Raw genomic sequence first — 19,638 nt, 5'->3', positions numbered from 1 at the left:
GGGCTAGACCCAGCGGTCGTCTGTGTCAGGGTTAGACGGGACGGGGTACCTGGGGGGTAGCAATGCCGCCAGGCGTTGCGGTGGGCCCTCCTACGGTTGTGGAAGCATGGTGGCAGGCGCAGACACCCAGCACGCGGCTCCGGAGAGTGCCCCCCTCACGGTTGAGGTCCCAGTGCGACGCTCCGGTGCCATTGCTACCCCCAGGGCCCCCGTCCCGCCTAAACCTGTAGCGTTTGACCACGGGATCTAGCCCGTTGACTTTGCACGGACGGGCTTTGAGCAGTGGACCTCTCCACCCGGTTGTGTTAGGTCAGCCCATAGGAACACTTTGGAGCAACATCCGGGCCAGACCCACAGCAAGATCCCCTCCGTGTAGACCCGACGCGTCCGTTTCCCCCGTCCAGGTGCCGGCGGCAGCGCCGTCCGTGAGGGGGGGGGCACACCCCGGAGACGTGTGTCGGGATTTTGCACCCGCCACAACACTTCCAGACTTGTGAGAGGCCGCCTACGCAAGATTTGGCGCCATGCTAGCCCCCGGAGGCCGCTGGCCACAGTCGTAGACACGCGAAGAGCAATCCGCGTAGAGGGAAGTGTTCAGATACTTCTCCATCATGAAAAATTATGAAAAATAACCATCAGTCCTATAGCACATGTGCCCACGTCGTGTAAAAAACTCATGATTTTATCGCGCTCCAAGTATTTAAAAATATTCACGCTGCATCGTTACCGCAGAACGTCTACTACCGTGTCATCGCCATCAGTGAGGGGGGGCACACCCCGGAGACGCGTGCCGCCTCTTCGGACATGCCACCACACCATCCCGCATGTATGATGTCCCGGTGCGATGCTCCGGTGGCATTGCTACCCCCCAGGGCCCCCGTCCCGCCTAACCCTATAGCGTTTGACCACGGGATCTAGCCCTTTGACTTTGCATGGACGGGCTTTGAGCAGTGGACCTCTCCACCCGGTTGTGTTAGGTCAGCCCATAGGAACACTTTGGAGCAACATCCGGGCCGGACCCACAGCAAGATCCCCTCCGTGTAGACCCGACGCGTCCGTTTCCCCCGTCCAGGTGCCGGCGGCGGCGCCATCCGTGAGGGGGGCACACCCCGGAGACGCGTGCCGCCTCTTCGGACATGCCACCACACCACCCCGCACGTATGATGTCCCGGTGCGATGCTCCGGTGGCGTTGCTACCCCCAGGGCCCCCGTCCTGCCTAACCCTATAGCGTTTGACCACGGGATCTAGCCCTTTGACTTTGCATGGACGGGCTTTGAGCAGTGGACCTCTCCATCCGGTTGTGTTAGGTCAGCCCATAGGAACACTTTGGAGCAACATCCGGGCCGGACCCACAGCAAGATCCCCTTCGTGTAGACCCGACGCGTCCGTTTCCCCCATCCAGGTGCCGGCGGCGGCGCCGTCCGTGAGGGGGGGCACACCCCGGAGACGCGTGCCGCCTCTTCGGACATGCCACCACACCACCCCGCATGTATGATGTCCCGGTGCGATGCTCCGGTGGCATTGCTACCCCCAGGGCCCCCGTCCCGCCTAACCCTATAGCGTTTGACCACGGGATCTAGCCCTTTGACTTTGCATGGACGGGCTTTGAGCAGTGGACCTCTCCACCCGGTTGTGTTAGGTCAGCCCATAAACGCACGATGGTATTTTTTCATAATTTTTGGTGATGGAGAAGTATCCGAAAAATTCCCCCTACGCGGATTGCCCTTCGCGCGTCTACGTCTGTGGCCGGTGGCCTCCGGGGGCTAGCATGCCGCCAAATCTTGCGTAGGCGGCCTCTCACGAGTATGGAAGTGTTGTGGCGGTTGCAAACGCCCGACATGCGTGTCCGGGGTGTGCCCCCCTCACGGACGGCGCCGCCGCCGGCACCTGGAGGGGGGAAACGGACGCGTGGGGTCTACACGGAGGGGATCTTGCTGTGGGTCTGGCCCGGATGTTGCTCCAAAGTGTTTCTATGGGCTGACCTAACACAACCGGGTGGGGAGGTCCACTTGTCAAAGCCCGTCCGTGCAAAGTCAAAGGGCTAGATCCCGTGGTCAAACGCTACAGGGTTAGGCGGGACGGGGGCACTAGGGGTAGCAATGCCACCGGAGCGTCGCACCGGGCCCTCATACATGCGGGATGGTGTGTTGGCATGTCCGAAGAGGCGGGACGCGTCTCCGGGGCGTGGCCCCCCCTCACGGATGGCGATGACACGGTAGTAGACGTTCTGCGGTAACGATGCGGCGTCAATATTACTAAATACTCAGAGCGGGATAAAATCATGAGTTTTTTTGCACGACGCGGGCACATGTGCTATAGGAACGATGGTATTTTTTCATAATTTTTGGTGATGGAGAAGTATCCGAAAAATTCCCTCTACGCGGATTGCCCTTCGTGCGTCTACGGCTGTGGCCGGCGGCCTCCGGGGGCTAGCATGCCGCCAAATCTTGCGTAGACGGCCTCTCACAAGTCTGGAAGTGTTGTGGCGGTTGCAAACGCCCGGCACGCGTGTCTGGGGTGTGCCCCCCTCACGGACGGCGCCGCCGCCGGCACCTGGAGGGGGTAAACGGACGCGTGGGGTCTACACGGAGGGGATCTTGCTGTGGGTCTGGCCCGGATGTTGCTCCAAAGTGTTCCTATGGGCTGACCTAACACAACCGGGTGGGGAGGTCCACTGGTCAAAACCCGTCCGTGCAAAGTCAAAGGGCTAGATCCCGTGGTCAAACGCTACAGGGTTAGGCAGGACAGGGGCACTGGGGGGTAGCAATGCCACCGGAGCGTCGCACCGGGCCCTCATACATGCGGGGTGGTGTGGTGGCATGTCCGAAGAGGCGGGACGCGTCTCCGGGGCGTGGCCCCTCCTCACGGATGGCGATGACACGGTAGTAGACGGCTCACCCCGGAGACGCGTGCCGCCTCTTCAGACATGCCATCACACCACCCCTCATGTATGAGGGCCCGGTGCGACGCTCTGGTGGCATTGCTACCCCCCACCAGGGCCCCCGTCCCTTCGTGTAGACCTCATGGGCGTGGCTGCCGCCGTGTCCCGAAGGGGGGAAACGGTCACGTCGGGCCGACACGGAGGGTATCTTTGGGTGGGTTGGGCCGGGATGGTGTTGGGGGTGCAGCTATGGGCTGGGCTATGAAAATCAGGTGAAAAGGTCCACCGGTCAGACCCAGTCCGGCGCAAGTCAAAGAAGCTAGATTCGGCGGTCGTCTATGTCAGGGTTAGACGGGACGGGGTACCGAAGGGGGTAGCAATGCCGCCAGGTGTTGCGGTGGGCCCTACTATGCTTGTGGAAGCATGGTGGCACGCTCAGGCACCTGACACGCGACTCCGGGGTGTGCCCCCCTCACGGGCGTCGCTGCCGCCATGTCTCGGAGGTGGGCCCTACTATTTTTTACATTGTGCTGAGAGTCACACATATGTCATAACAAAAAAAATCGCAAAGTATCTATGCCGACGGCTTAGCCATCGGCATAGCAGCGCGCACGGCCACGGATCGGTGACGTGGCAAAGGGCCAGGCCTATGCCGACGGCCAAGCCGTCGGCATAGGTTGACCTTATCCGTTGCGGTTCGCCCCCGACCACCCATTCCCCATCTCCCCCTTTTCCTCCCAACCCACACCCGCGCCGCCGCCGGATCCTCTGCTCCGCCCGCCGCTGCCCTTCCTCTCCAGTCGCTGCCGCCGCCGTTCCCTCGCCCTGCTCCGCCGCCGCCCCACACGCGCTCTGGGCCGCCGCCGCCCTTCCTTCGCCACTCGCCACAGCCTCCCCACCCGTGTTCCCCCCCGCCCTTGCCCTCGCTCCGGCCGCGGCTAGGCTGTACTGGCCCTCCTCTGCCGCTGCTCCGGCCGGCCTAGCCCGAGCCCGAGCTCCCCTCCGCCTCCCCCTCCGTGCCTGCCTCCCCCCTAAGCCGGCCCTCCCCCACGGTGAGCTCCTTCCCTCCCTCTTTGAAGCAATTTTTTTAATTTAGTTAGATGATAGATGGATGGATGCATTATGTATGATGATAGATGGTTATATGGATGAATGCATGCATTATGTATGATGATAGTTAGATGATAGATGATGTGATGATAGTTAGAAATGTGAGAAACGCAAGAAATGCAAAAAAATAGATGATAGATGATGATAGATTATGATGTTAATGATGATAGATGATGATGTTGATGATAGATGATAATGCTTTTTTATGCCTTGATAATTTTTAGATGATGACGATGACAGATTTCCATTTTTTGCGAAAGAGATGATAAATGATGATGATTGTTGGATCATGATAAATGATGATGATGATTATTTTTTTATGCTTCGATGATTGTTACATGATGATAGATGATGACGGCGATGTTCTTAAATTTTGTCACGGTGCAGGTTCTGTGGTGTTCCATCTCGGTGGAGTGATCATCGTAGGAGCTGTTGGACCCCGATTGTCCTTCCACTATTCAACTACTTCCTCTACAGCCGAGGGTGAGCTACGAATAATGTCACTAGATTTCATTCTCAAGTCAAGTGGCGTAACCTAGGCGTCTCCCGTCCGAAAGGGTTGCATCGATAAATATGCATTCAATTGCATATTTATCACCGTAGCTCTTTCGGATTGTCTAGCGTTTTCCATGGACAGCTCGAGGATGTGTAGATTGGGTATGTTCTCCATGTTCTACCCCGTTCTGAGACAGGATTTCGGCAGCACCTCCCCATTGTTCTCCGGAGCACATTCTCTCGGCTATTTGCCGAGACGTGTATCTGGAGAACAGCGGGGAGGTGCTGCTGAAATTTTGTCTCGGAACGGGGTAGAATGGAGAACGTACTCAATCTACAGATCCTCGGGTGGGATTAGGACCCATCTTTACCTATTAGAGATGTAGGTGGATTAAACGCGGTAGAAACTGAAAATTTGATGTGATTAATTTAAGTGAATCCTTAATTATGTTGTGTGGGTTGCAAAAAAGCAGAGGATGGCAGATAATCAGTGGATGTACAGTGGTTTTATCCGTCGGAATCGAGTAACATCAGAGTGGATCGCGAAAACCGATGTGTATTTGAAGGAGATATTCCGTCATCCAATGAGAATTATCCCACCATGCCCCTGTGCGAGATGTGCCAGACGTCACCGTAGAAATCAGACGGACATGAGTGAGCATCTTCGCACGCACGGATATATGCCAAACTTTGACATGCCGCCGATAAACATAGCCGAGCAGGACCGTGGTAGAGAGGAGGTGATGCGACAACGCATCGATGGATATGAGGACGACGGGGTCAGGGACATGCTAGATGATGTCATTGTTGCAGAAATGGCAAATGCGACACCTTCAGAGAATGAACCGGAGGAGCCTGAGGCAACCGCAAAGGCCTTCTTGGAGGTCTTGGCCTCGTCGAAGAAACCTCTTTATGCGGGTGCGAAAATATCTCAGCTGGATGCCATCTCGCAACTGATTGCATTCAAGGCTGAGTACGGCTGTAGCCAGAAATGCTTCGAAGCATTCCTGGGAGTATGGGCTAACAGCCTCCCTGAGGGTCATGAACTGCCGAAAAGCATGTACGATACAAAGAAAATCATGAAGGCACTCTCTATGGATTATGAGAAAATAGATGTTTGCCCGAAGAATTGCCTTTTGTTTAGGCACGAGTATGCGGATGACAAGTACTGTAGGAAGTGCGGTTCATCTCGGTACATTGAGGTGGTCGGTGAGGATGGTGAGAAAAAGCAGCTAACCATCCCCGTTAAGGTTCTTCGGTATCTTGATTTTATAAAAAGACTGCAGCGCCTTTTCATCACGAAGGAGTCTGCCAAAATGATGAAGTGGCACAAGCAAGGTATAAGGTACAATCCAAAAAAAAATCATACATCCATCGGGAGGGAAAGCATGGAAGTCATTCGATGAAGAATACCTCGAGGAAGCAGCCGAGGCTGGGAATGTCAGAATAGCCATATCAGGTGATGGGTTGAATCCATATGGTATGTCGTCCAATCCATACAGCTGCTGGCCTGTGTTTGTAATTCCGCTTAATCTTCCTCCCGGTGCCCTAATGCAACCGAAGACCATGTTCTTGTCGCTCATCATTCCGGGGCCTGACTACCCGGGGAAGCAATTGGGTGTGTTTATGCAGCCGCTTGTGGATGCTTTGCACCATTCTTGGTACTTTCCGAGGTTGACATACGACCAGGATCTGCAGAGAAATTTCTTGATGAATGTTTGGTTGCACTATTGCATGCATGACTTTCCCGGCTATGCTCTATTCTGCGGATGGTGTACAAGTGGTAAGATGCCATGCCTAGTGTGCATGCAGGCTCAGCGAATGATTTGGCTGAGTAAGGGTGGCAAGTATGTAGCCTTTGACCTGCATCGACAGTTCCTCCCTCCAGACCATCCAGACAGGGAAGACAAAAAGAACTTCACGAAAGGCCGGGTTGTTCATGAAGTAACCGAGATTCCAACATTTTCGGGGGCAGATGTTCTTGCTCAGCTAAAAGCTCTCAAGCCTAAAGTCAAAGGCAAAGGCAAAGCCAAAGCCAAAGGCTTCGAGGGATATGGTGAGACGCACAACTGGACGCACATTACCCCCTTCTCGCAGCTTCCCTATTTCAAGGACCTCAAACTTCCTTACAATATTGATGTGATGCACACCGAAAAGAATGTGGCAGAGTCCCTTTTCCACACGATCCTCAACATTCCTGATAAGACGAAGGATAACGTAAAAGCTAGAGCCGATCAACAGAGAATTTGTGATAGACCACGCCTGAACATGAAGCCTCCCACAGGCGGTCGAAAAAACTGGTTCAAGCCAGATGCTGACTTTGTCCTTAAACCGCCAGAAAAAAAAGAAGTACTTATCTGGCTGAAACAAATTTTGAAGTTCACCGATGGTTATGCATCGAATATAAGTAAGGGAGTCAATCTTTCAACGGGCAAAGTGACCGGCCTGAAGAGTCATGACTACCATGTATGGATTGAGCGGATAATGCCGGTGATGGTTCGAGGCTATGTCCCCGAGCATGTCTGGCGAGTTCTTGCCGAGCTTAGCCATTTCTTCCGCACGCTCTGTGCTAAAGAAGTAAGTAAAGAGGTGATTGAAAAATTGCATAAGAAGGCACCGGAGTTGATAGTCAAGCTAGAGAAGATCTTTCCGCCAGGCTTCTTTACTCCGATGACACATCTCATTCTGCACCTCGCGAATGAGGTATTGTTGGGGGGCCCTGTGCAAAATCGCTGGCAGTACGGCCCTGAGAGGCAGAACAAGCATCTCCGACGGAAATGTGGAAACAAAGCTAAGATTGAAGCTTCCATAGCTGAGGCAGTTATCCTAGAGGAGGTGTCAGACCTCAGGACATCATACTATCCAGACCACATTCCCCATCTGCATAACAAGGTGCCTCGATACAATATAGAAGAGCCCAAGTATCAACCCAGGCTCGATCTATTCAACGCGCAAGGTGGGAGGGCTGGGGCCTCGAAATCTTATAACATGCCACGACAAGAGTGGGAGGACCTCATGTTCTATATCTTGCACAACATCAAGGAAGTTGAGGATGTGTGGATGAGGTAATACCACTACACCATTCCTTTATGTCTTCCACATCATCATGTTTCATGTTCACTTAGTCCCGGTCTAACACCGCTTATCTTTTTTTAGTGATTTTGTTCAAGAGGAATGGACGGGAGTGAATCCTCCTATTGAGGCGGAGGCACTTACTCTTCTCCGTCATGGAAACCCTGGACGTAAAAATTTTGTTGCTTGGTTCATGGAGAAAGTAATTTTCCACACTCCCCTATTAAATACCTACTTCAACATTTATTAGTTAACCGAACTAATGCACGCAACAATTTCCATTATACTTGTAGGGAAAAGATCCGAACATATCTATGGATGATGAATTGAGATGGGTTTCCATGGGTTTTGACCCTGCCGTCGTGACATGTAAAAAGTATGATGTGAATGGGTATCGCTTCCATACAGAGGAGCACCAAAACAGCCGCCCCGATCCCAAAACTATAAATACTGGAGTGTACACCCCCGGTCAAAATTCAGTAGACTACTACGGAAGGGTACAAAATATATACGAGGTTAAATTCCGCCAGGGGCGTGAGACCCTAAGTCTGCCTGTGTTCAAATGCCGATGGTTCGATCCGCAGGAGGGGGTAAAACATACGCCTTCCATTGGTTTGGTCGAAGTTAAACCATCAACCGTCTATGCCGGAGCCGATCTCTTCATTGCGGCTACCCAAGCTACACAAGTATATTATCTGCCTTACCCATGCCAGAAAGTGTATCTAAAGGGTTGGGAAGTTGTGTTCAAGGTGTCGCCACATGGTAAGCTACCAGACCCGAATGAAGACGATTACTACAACATTAACCCCATGACATACGAGGGAGTGTTCTATCAAGAGCAACCTGATGATGATGATGATGTGGTTAGAAACGATGACGCTAGACCATTGGGTGATTACATTTTTAATTCTACATAAATATCTTACATTTTTTGTATACATCAAGAACATCTTAATAAACATATTTAATATTATTTAAATACATGAAATTTTTTAGAATAAAATTATGTCTAGATTTTTCATACATATTGTACATTTTTTATACATCAGGAACATTTTTTATGTACACAGTTAACATTTTCCATATACATGGTTAACATTTTCTCCAATATATGTTTTAATATATAGTTTTGTATACACAATGTACATTTGTCTTATACATTAGGAACATTTTATGTAGTCGTTTAACATTTTTGAAGTAAATGATTCACTTTTTGAAATATATTTTTATGTCAACTTTTTCATACAGATTATATATGTTTTGTAAACACCGAAATATTTTTTATACACATTTAATATTTTGAACCGCATTATTAACAGTTGGAAGTATTTATGTAAAGTGTTTTTATGTAACATACATATTTAGAAAATTTAGAAGTGTAAACAAAAGTAAAAAAGGTAAAGAAATAATAATGGCAAAAATAATGTAAACCAAGAGAAAAAACGAGAGCTTTGAGGCATGTGGCCTCCCGTGTGCTCGGCCAGCCCAGTCTGTTTGCTGCTTCACGCGGGAGTGTTTATGTCTCGCCTGAAGGGAGACATAGCTTTGCCCCTTCTGGCCGGCTAGCGCTTCCATGATCCTTTTTTCTAGTGACAATCATGCGCAGTTACCAGTTTACAAAAGTCGAGGTGTGAATTGTAGAACCCCCCGCAAAAAAAAAAAAGAATTGTAGAACCAAAGTTCCTTCACTCATAAAGTTGGACCAACGATCACGTGGATGCCATCAGGCTGTATATATTTGCATGCTACCACTGCATAGCGAGCTGACTCAAACTCTGGGATCAATGCACCCTGCTTTTTTTTTGAGACAATCAATGCACCCTGCTAATTAGTAGTGGCGGAGGTAGAGGGTGGACAGGGTGGGCAACGGCCCACTCTGAGATTGGAAAATGGGCTTTACACCATAGGAAAAAAAGCTAAAAAATAAAAGTATATGTACAATTGCACTGTTGGCCCACCCTGGCCCAGTGGGCTAGGTCCGTACTATTACCTAGATTAACAACTGTATGTATGCAGAGCTCTCATGTGTCGCACCACACGACAAGTACTTATGCATTACAATAAGCTCAGCACATGACTTCACGATCTTCCTGTCTGCCTTGCGAATGACTAGAAATGCATCAATGGATAGTGGGTGATGAGAGAGAGGAAAGAGGGAAGAAAGCGAGGGTGACATTAAAAATAATTGTTGTGTTGGCAAACAGACAAGAGTCTTGTTTTGAGCATTGTTACTCTAATCAAGTTGGTGACTGGGTGTCTCAAACAAGTCAACCGAACCATACCCGAGAGTGTTGGGATATCCTTCTCATGTGGGCTGTGAGGAAATTATCATTTAGGTCTTTTAGGCAACCCAAAGTGATGAACCCCACTAGCCATTAGGGTTATGACCTAGGGTCATTTTCAACTTTGCACATGTGAGGATCAGGATACTCTACCCTCTATTCATCAGCCACCACCATGTGTGACGAAAATCAGTTTAGTCTAAATTGAAGAAGACAAAAAACCAGTAGAGAAAGGAAAAGATAGGAAGAAGCAACAGGAGCTCTTCCTGAAGATTGTGGTGGTCTGGATCCAGAACCTTGTCTCTTTCAAGTTCTGATTTCACCATTTTAGGAGTAGAACTGAAAATTTACTCCTCTATAGCTTTTTAGGAGATCGGCTAGAGCTGCTCTAAGGGAGTTAATATCCTAGTTGAGAATTTGTCTGAGATTGTACTGACTTCAGAGTCAAAAACTCTATTTGTCTCCTTGATAAAGGTTCATATTGTGGCAGGTAGTAATCACCCACAGCATATACTGGTCAAAAGGAATTCGGTCCACCTCGACCATAGCCTTCAGCATAGTTTATATATCAGAACGTCGCAAGGCTTGGACCAGCACACTCAGACGCCAGGCTTAGAAATTTGGCACCCATCTAACTTAAACAAGCTTCCCCTACAAACGCAGCTCTTTCTCAATGGCTAAAGCAGCCCCAATGACAGGGTCGAAAATGCTGGCCGTGCAGTATGCATCCTGCAGCGGAGGTGTCGATGATCTCAAGGTATTTTTCTTGTAAGGGTTGGAAACTTGCGTTTCTCGGAGACTGCCCCTCGGGCTCTCGCGACCGCGTCGCCCCCGCGGGCGACCGGCCGCGCCCCGGCTCCTCCTCCGCCAGCTCCCCCTCATTCCCCCCTTCCCGCCGCCGTCGCCAGCGTTCGCCGCCGGGCCTTGCCCGGGCGACGCTGGTGGTGGCGGCCCCTGGCCTTTCCCCTCTCGGTTGCTCTCCGGCGCGGGGCGGAGGGCGCCAGGGGGTGTTCCCTAGGCGGCGGCGGTCTGGCGTGGCGGCGGGGCTTCCTGGCGCGGCGCGGGAGATCGGCTGGACGGCGGCGTCGCCGTTGGCGGCGGGGTAGCGTAGCGGCGCGGCCAGGCGGCGCCCGCTCGGCCCAGATCTGGGCCCGCCCCATCTGGGTCTGGGCGGGGCGGGTCGACGGCGTGGCTCCCAGGAGGCGGGGGAGCGGCGATGGGCGTTGGGGTGCTGGCGGTGCTGGCGCTGCCCTGCTGCAGCGTGGCCGGCGGGGCTTAGCGGGCCTGATTCGGGCCTGGCCGGGCCAAGGGTGGCCTGGTATGCCCTGCTGCTGCGTCCGGACGGCGACCGCGACGGTGCCGGAGGCTCGAGCCTCCTGCACGACGGCGGAGGAGGTGGTTCCCTCCCGCGCGGCTACGGCACTGCTGCTCCCGTCGTCCAACGCCTCCTCTCCTCGTTCTCTTGGCCTCGTGGTGGCGATCTTAGTGAGGCGGCGCGGGTGGCGTTGCGACCGCGGTGGCGCATGCTGGTGGGCGGTGAGCTGGTTGGTTGGCTTCGATCCGGTTGGGCGGGGGGGTTTGGAGTTAGGAGAAATCCTTGCCGGATCTTCCGGCTCCGATGCGGTGACGCCTGCGGGTGCCACCATTCCTCCCTGGAGGGTGTCGGCGGTCTTCATTTCCCTCTACCCTCCGTGTGCCGGGGGAAACCCTAGGATTCGTCCGGGCAGCAGCGTCGTCGGCGTAGTTTCCTTCCTGGAGGTGCTGCTTGGTTCACGGAGGATCGGAGCCTAGGATCGTGGTGGGTAGATTTCGGAGGGCGCATCGGTTGTAGGTCCTTCACGTCTGTCGAGCTGCCGGTGTTGGCATTGTTTCTTTTTCTTTTTCTTTGGCTTGTTGTGCTGCTCGCCCCAGCATGTGCTCTGTATCGGTGTTGGTGCTTTAGAATACAAAGCGGGGGAAACCTTTTTTCGGTAAAACTTGCGTTTCTCGTGTGTATTTACCAATATTGGCATATGATGTGGTTTCTTGAAAAGTATGGCAGAGTAGATCACCTTGCTGGTTGATTGGTTTTTCTTGGACATAAACATTGGCTTTTTGATGAAGTACAAGGATATTGGAGCCCACACATTGCGTACAATTTTTCTCATAAGATCTATATTTCCCTGAAGCTAATACATTAATTTTGGAACCTGTCGAAAGCAGCATGTCCAAGTTCCAGTCCCATCAGCGGATAAGAAGGAGGTTCTCATAAGAGTAGAAGCGGCCAGTATCAATCCAATCGACTGGAAGACACAACATGGGAAGCTATGGCCTCTTCTACCTCGTATATTGCCTTTGATCCCATGTACGCAATTATCATGTTTTCATTTTCATTTTCTTGAGAATCAAGATGCATGCATATCATCAGTTCATGACTAGACATCTACCGTCAACCCTTTGCTACAGTGACTGATATTGCAGGAGTTCACTACCAGAATCGCCCCCTATGCCGACGGCCAGGGCCGTCGGCATAGGGGGCGATTCTGGTAGTGAAAGTGCCATGCGATAAAATCTTGGACTCCTCTCAAGGGCATTTGCAGGATGTGGTGCACATCATCCAGCCAGAAGGTGTCTCTCACTAGAAGTTCATCCCACTGTCCTGTTGCCGGGTCTATGAGCTCACTCACATATTGGAGGATATTGTTCCTGCGTGGGGTTATGATTGTTCTTGACCACGCCTTGGGATCCATGGATCCGTCTAGATTTTTACTGAAGCTCTGTCCCTAATGCGCCAAATATAACCTTCACGGACTAGTTCCAGCCCTTTCAACATGCTCCTCTAAGCATATGAAATGCCCTCCTTAGTCTCGGCCTCCAGCACATGACAATGGGGGAAGTATCGTGCCTTGAGGATCCGACCACACAAGGTATCCGGGTTTTGTATTAACCTCCAGATTTGCCGTGACAACATTGCCATGTTGAAGATGTACATATCCCGGAATCCCAGCCCTCCCTTAGCTTTTGGCAAGGTTAACTTCTCCCAGCTGATCCAGTGGACCGTATTTTCCTTGTCTTGTTGACTCCACCAGTAGGTGCCAATGAGAGAGCTCAATTCATGACAGAAGGTTTTAGAGAGGTCGAAGCAAGACATGGCAAACGTGGGGATCGCTTGTGCTACTGCCGTCACTAGTGTCTCCTTGCCAATTTTTGCAATAAGTGTCTCCTTCCACCCATAAATACGTCCCGCTATGGCTCCCTTGACATAGGCGAAAGCTTTCCTCCTGGACTTGCCCACATGCACTGGAAACCCCAAATACTTGTCATTCCAGGACTCCTTATGGATTTGGAGGGCATCCTTTACAACCGTCCTCACTGTCACCTCTGTGTTTGGACTGAACATCACAGCAGATTTTTCCAAATTAATGCACTGACCCGAGCAACTCTCATACAGGTCTAAAATCTCTCTCAAAGCAAGGGCCTCTTGTTGGTTTGACTTCAGCAGCAGGACGGAGTCGTCCGCAAACAGTAGATGTGAGACTGCCAGCGGATTCTGGCAGATTTTAACCCCACTAATTCTGCCATTCCTCTCGGCATCATGCAGCAGCGCTGACAACCCTTCCGAGCATATCACAAAAAGGTAAGCGGATCGAGGGTCCCCCTGACGGAGGCCCCTTGATGGAATAAATTGCTCTGTTAGTTCCCCGTTCACTCTTATTTGGTATCTCACCGAGGTAACACACTTCATGATGAGCTCAGTCCACATGGTTCCAAACCCAAGGCTTTCAAGCATGGCACGCAAGAAGCTCCACTCGACGCGATCATAAGCCTTGCTCACTGATACGTCTCCAACGTATCTAATTTTTGATTGCTCCATGCTATATTATCTACAGTTTTGGACCATATTGGGCTTTACTTTCCACTTCTATATTACTTTTGGGACTAACCTATTAACCGGAGCCCAGCCCAGAATTGCTGTTTTTTGCCTATTTCAGTGTTTCGAAGAAACGGAGTCCAAACGGAATGAAACCTTCGGGAACGTGATTTTCTCACTGAATAATATCTAGGAGACTTGGACCCTCCATCAAGAAAGAAAGGAGACGGGAACGAGGGTGGAGGGAGCCCCCTCCCTAGCGCGCGCCCCCTGCCTCGTGGGCCCCCCTTTGCTCCACCGACGTACTCCTTCCTCGGATATATACCTATGTACCCCCAAACGATCAGAACAGGAGCCAGAAACCTAATTCCACCGCCGCAACCTTTTGTATCCACGAGATCCCATCTTGGGGCCTGTTCCGGAGCTCCGCCGGAGAGGACATCCACCACAGAGGGCTTCTACATCATCATAGCCCCTCTGATGAAGTGTGAGTAGTTTACCTCAGACCTTCGGGTCCATAGTTAGTAGCTAGATGGCTTCTTCTCTCTTTTTGGATCTCAATACAATGTTCTCCCCCTCTCTCGTGGAGATCTATTCGATGTAATCTTCTTTTTGCGGTGTGTTTGTTGAGACCGATGAGTTGTGGGTTTATGATCAAGATTATCTATGAACAATATTTGAATCTTCTCTGAATTCTTTTATGTATGATTGGTTATCTTTCCAAGTCTCTTCGAATTATCAGTTTGGTTTGGCCTACTAGATTGGTTTTCCTTGCAATGGGAGAAGTGCTTAGCTTTGGGTTCAATCTTGCGGTGTCCTTTCCCAGTGATAGTAGGGGCAGCAAGGCACGTATTGTATTGTTGCCATCGAGGATAACAAGATGGGGTTTTTACCATATTGCATGAATTTATCCCTCTACATCATGTCATCTTGCTTAAGACGTTACTCTATTTTCTTGAACTTAATACTCTAGATGCATGCTGGATAGCGGTCGATGAGTGGAGTAATAGTAGTAGATGCAGGCAGGAGTCGGTCTACTTGTCTCGGATCTGATGCCTATATACATGATCATACCTAGATATTCTCATAACTATGCTCAATTTTGTCAATTGCTCAACAGTAATTTGTTCACCCACCATAGAATACTTATGCTCTTGAGAGAAGCCACTAGTGAAATCTATGGCCCCCGGGTCTATTCTCATCATATCAATCTTCCATCACTTTATTATTGCTTTGCTTTTTTACTTTGCATCTCTATACCAAAATTACCAAAAATATTATCTATCATCTCTATCAGATCTCACTCTCGTAAGTGACCGTGAAGGGATTGACAACCCCTAATCGCATTGGTTGCGTTGAGCTATTTGTTTTGTGTAGGTACGAGGGACTCGCGCGTAGCCTCCTACTGGATTGATACCTTGGTTCTCAAAAACTGAGGGAAATACTTACTCTACTCTGCTGCAACACCCTTTTCTCTTCAAGGAAATCCAACGCAGTGCTCAAGAGGTAGCAGGAAGATTTCTGGCGCCGTTGCCGGGGAGTCTACACAAAAGTCAACATACCAAGTACCCATCACAATCCCTTATCTCCCGCACTATATTATTTGCCATTTGCCTCTCGTTTTCCTCTCCCCCACTTCACCCTTGCCTTTTTATTAGCCCTCTCTTTTCCGTTTGCCTTTTTCTCGCTTGCTTTTTGTTTGCTCGTGTGTTGGATTGCTTGCTTGTCACGATGGCTCAAGATAATACAAATTATGTGACTTTACCAATACCAACAATAATGATTTACTTAGCACTCCGATTGCTCCTCTTACCAATATTGAATCTTGTGAAATCAATACTGCTTTGTTCAATCTTGTTATGAAAGATCAATTCGCTGGCCTTCCTAGTGAAGATGCCGCTACTCATCTAAATAGCTTCGTTGATTTATGTGATATGCAAAAGAAGAAAGATGTCGATAATGATATTGTTAAATTGAAGCTATTTCCTTTTTCGCTTAGAGATCGTGTTAAAGCTTGGTTTTCGTCTTTGCCTAAAAATAGTATTGATTCTTGGAACAAGTGCAAAGATGCTTTTATCTCTAAGTATTTTCCTCCCGTTAAGATCGTCTCTCTTAGAAACGATATTATGAATTTTAAGCAACTTGATCATGAAAATGTTGCACAAGCTTGGGAAAGGATGAAATTAATGATACGTAATTGCCCTACTCATGGTTTGAATTTGTGGATGATTATACAAAATTTTTATGCCGGATTGAATTTTGCTTCTAGAAATCTTTTAGATTCGGCCGCGGGAGGCACTTTCATGGAAATCACTTTAGGAGATGCTACTAAACTCCTAGATAATATTATGGTTAATTATTCTCAATGGCACACTGAAGGATTTACTAATAAAAAAGTGCATGTGATAGAAGAAATCAATGTTTTGAGTGGAAAGATGGATGAACTTATGAAATTATTTGCTACTAAGAGTGTTTCTTCTAATCCTAATGATATGCCTTTGTCTACTTTGATTGAGAATAATAATGAATCTATGGATGTGAATTTTGTTGGTAGGAATAATTTTGGTAACAACGCATATAGAAGGAACTTTAATCCTAGGACTTATCCTAGTAATCCTTCTAATAATTATGGAAATTCCTACAACAACTCTTATGGAAATTATAATAAGATGCCCTCTGAATTTGAGAATAGTGTTAAACAGTTTATGAATTCACAAAAGAATTTCAATGCTTTGCTTGAAGAGAAATTACTTAAAGTTGATGAATTGGCTAGAAACGTTGATAGAATTTCTCTTGATGTTGATTCTTTAAAGCTTAGATCTATTCTTCCTAAGCATGATATCAATGAGTCTCTCAAAGCCATGAGAATTTCCATTGATGAGTGCAAGGAAAGAACCACTAGGATGCGTGCTACAAAAGATGCCTTTATTAAAGCATGTTCTTCCAATTCCTATGAAAATCAAGATGAAGATCTAAAAGTTATTGATGTGTCCCCTATCAAATGTTTGTTTTGCAATATGAATCTTGATGAGATTGAATATGATCCACCTTTACCTAGAAGGCGTTCTAAAAATTTGGAGTTTTTAGATCTTGATGATGAAATTGATAAAAGTGGGATTGAAAAGAATAAAACCCTAGATGTTGCTAAACCCACTATTTTGGATTTCGAGGAATTTAATTATGAAAGTTGCTCTTTAATTGATTTTATTTCCTTGTTGCAATCCGTGCTAAATTATCCCCATGCTTATAGTCAAAATAAAGCGTTTACTAAACATATCGTTGATGCCTTGATGCAATCTTATGAAGAAAAACTTGAGTTGGAAGTTTCTATCCCTAGAAAACTTTATGATGAGTGGGAACCAACTATTAAAATTAAGATTAAGGATCATGAATTTTATGCTTTATGTGATTTGGGTGCTAGTGTTTCCACTATTCCCAAAACCTTGTGTGATTTGCTAGATTTCCGTGATTTTGATGATTGCTCTCTAAATTTGCATCTTGCGGATTCCACTATTAAGAAACCTATGGGAAGAATTAATGGTGTTCTTATTGTTGCAAAGAGGAATTATGTGCCCGTAGATTTTATCGTTCTTGATATAGATTGCAATCCTTCTTGTCCTATTATTCTTGGTAGACCTTTCCTTAGAACGATTGGTGCAATTATTGATATGAAGGAAGGGAATATTAGATTCCAATTTCCTTTAAAGAAAGGCATGCAACACTTCCCTAGGAAGAAAATAAAATTACGATATGAATCTATCATGAGAGCTACTTATGGACTGCCTACCAAATATGGCAATACCTAGATCTATCCTTGCTATTATGCCTAGCTAGGGACGTTAAACGATAGCGCTTGTTGGGAGGCAACCCAATTTTATTTTTTGTTTTTTTGCTTTTGTTTCTGTTTAGGAATAAATAATCCATCTACTTTCTGTTTAGATGTGTTTTTATGTTTTAATTAGTGTTTGTGCCAAGTTAAACCTATAGGATCTTCTTGGATGATAGTTATTTGATCTTGCTGTAATTTCCAGAAACTTTCTGTTCACAAAAACAATTGTTAAAAATCACCAGAACGTGATAAAATAGTGATTCCAATTGCTGCTGATCAATAAACAAATTTCATAGGTCGTCCTATTTTGGATGATTTTGTTGAGTTCCAGAAGTTTGCGTTAGTTACAGATTACTATAGACTGTTCTGTTTTTGATAGATTCTGTTTTTCGCGTGTTGTTTTCTTATTTTGATGAGTCTATGGCTAGTAAAATAGTTTATAAACCATAGAGAAGTTGGAATACAGTAGGTTTAACACCAATATAAATAAAGAATTAGTTCATTACAGTACCTTGAAGTGGTCTTTTGTTTTCTTTCGCTAACGGAGCTCACGAGATTTCTGTTGAGTTTTGTGTTGTGAAGTTTTCAAGTTTTGGGTGAAATCTTTTGATGGATTATGGAACAAGGAGTGGCAAGAGCCTAAGCTTGGGGATGCCCATGGCACCCCCAAGATAATCCAAGGACACCAAAAAGTCAAAGCTTGGGGATGCCCCGGAAGGCATCCCCTCTTTCGTCTACTTCCATCAGTAACTTTACTTGGAGCTATATTTTTATTCACCACATGATATGTGTTTTGCTTGGAGCGTCTTGTATGATTTGAGTCTTTACCTTTTAGTCTACCACAATCATCCTTTCTGTACACACCTTTTGAGAGAGCCATATATGAATTGGAATTTGATAGAATACTCTATGTGCTTCACTTATATCTTTTGAGCTATATAGTTTTGCTCTAGTGCTTCACTTATATCTTTTAGAGCACGGTGGTGGATTTGTTTTAAAGAAACTATTGATCTCTCATGCTTCACATAGATTATTTTGAGAGTCTTAAATAGCATGGTAATTTGCTTAATAATAAGCATATGCTTGGTATTCAAGATTTGTAAAACTTTCTTTTGAGTGCGTTGAGTACTAAGATAAGTTTGATGCTTGATAATTGTTTTGAGATATGAAGATGGTGATATTAGAGGCATGCTAGTTGAGTAGTTGTGAATTTGAGAAATACTTGTGTTAAAGTTTGTGATTCCCGTAGCATGCACGTATGGTGAACCGTTATGTGATGAAATCGGAGCATGATTTATTTATTGATTGTCTTCCTTATGAGTGGCGGTCGGGGACGAGAGATGGTCTTTTCCTACCAATCTATCCCCCTAGGAGCATGCGCGTAATACTTTGCTTTGATAACTTCTAGATTTTTTCAATAAGTATATGAGTTCTTTATGACTAATGTTGAGTCCATGGATTATACGCACTTTTCCCATCCTTCCACCATTGCTAGCCTCTCTAATACCGCGCACTTTTTGCCGGTATCATACACCCACCAAATACCTTCCTCAAAACAGCCACCATACCTACCTATCATGGCATTTCCATAGCCATTCCGAGATATATTGCCATGCAACTTTCCACCGTTCCGTTTATTATGACACGCTCCATCATTGTCATATTGCTAGCATGATCATGTAGTTGACATCGTATTTGTGACAAAGCCACCATTCACAATTCTTTCATACATGTCACTCTTGATTCATTGCATATCCCGGTACACCGCCGGAGGCATTCATATAGAGTCATATTTTGTTCTAAGTATCGAGTTGTAAATGTTGAGTTGTAAGAAAAATAAAAGTGTGATGATCATCATTTTTAGAGCATTGTCCCAAGTGAGGAAAAGGATGATGGAGACTATGATTCCCCCACAAGTCGGGATGAGACTCCGGACGAAAAAAAGAGGCCATAAAAAAAGAGAAAAGGCCCAAATAAAAAAAATGAGAGAAAAAGAGAGAAGGGACAATGTTACTATCCTTTTACCACACTTGTGCTTCAAAGTAGCACCATGATCTTCATCATAGAGAGTCTCTCATTTCGTCACTTTCATATACTAGTGGGGATTTTTCATTATAG

General features: G+C 47.4%; 1 protein-coding gene across 1 annotated transcript; it reads left to right on the top strand.

Annotated features, from left to right (window-relative positions):
* The first annotated feature begins 6,971 nt into the window (after nucleotides 1-6,971).
* Nucleotides 6,972-8,476, top strand: LOC125532514. The gene is made up of 4 exons (XM_048696556.1): nucleotides 6,972-7,064; nucleotides 7,380-7,552; nucleotides 7,644-7,761; nucleotides 7,853-8,476. The coding sequence occupies exons 1-4, from the start codon at nucleotides 6,972-6,974 to the stop codon at nucleotides 8,474-8,476; spliced, it is 1,008 nt and encodes a 335-aa protein (XP_048552513.1).
* The last annotated feature ends 11,162 nt before the right edge of the window (nucleotides 8,477-19,638 follow it).

The sequence above is a fragment of the Triticum urartu genome, chromosome 1 (genome assembly GCF_003073215.2).
Source record: "Triticum urartu cultivar G1812 chromosome 1, Tu2.1, whole genome shotgun sequence".
Taxonomy (NCBI): Eukaryota; Viridiplantae; Streptophyta; class Magnoliopsida; order Poales; family Poaceae; genus Triticum; species Triticum urartu.
The sequence above is the reverse complement of the archived record's forward strand: the minus strand, read 5'-3'. Positions and strand labels throughout refer to the sequence as shown.

Bases quoted from the DNA above. Each gene is read 5' to 3' on its own strand.
- LOC125532514 (XM_048696556.1), top strand. From the start codon at position 6,972: ATGCCGGTGATGGTTCGAGGCTATGTCCCCGAGCATGTCTGGCGAGTT. The intron at 7,065-7,379 runs GTAAGTAAAGAG...CTGCATAACAAG, and splicing joins GCACGCTCTGTGCTAAAGAA to GTGCCTCGATACAATATAGA. The intron at 7,553-7,643 runs GTAATACCACTA...ATCTTTTTTTAG, and splicing joins GTTGAGGATGTGTGGATGAG to TGATTTTGTTCAAGAGGAAT.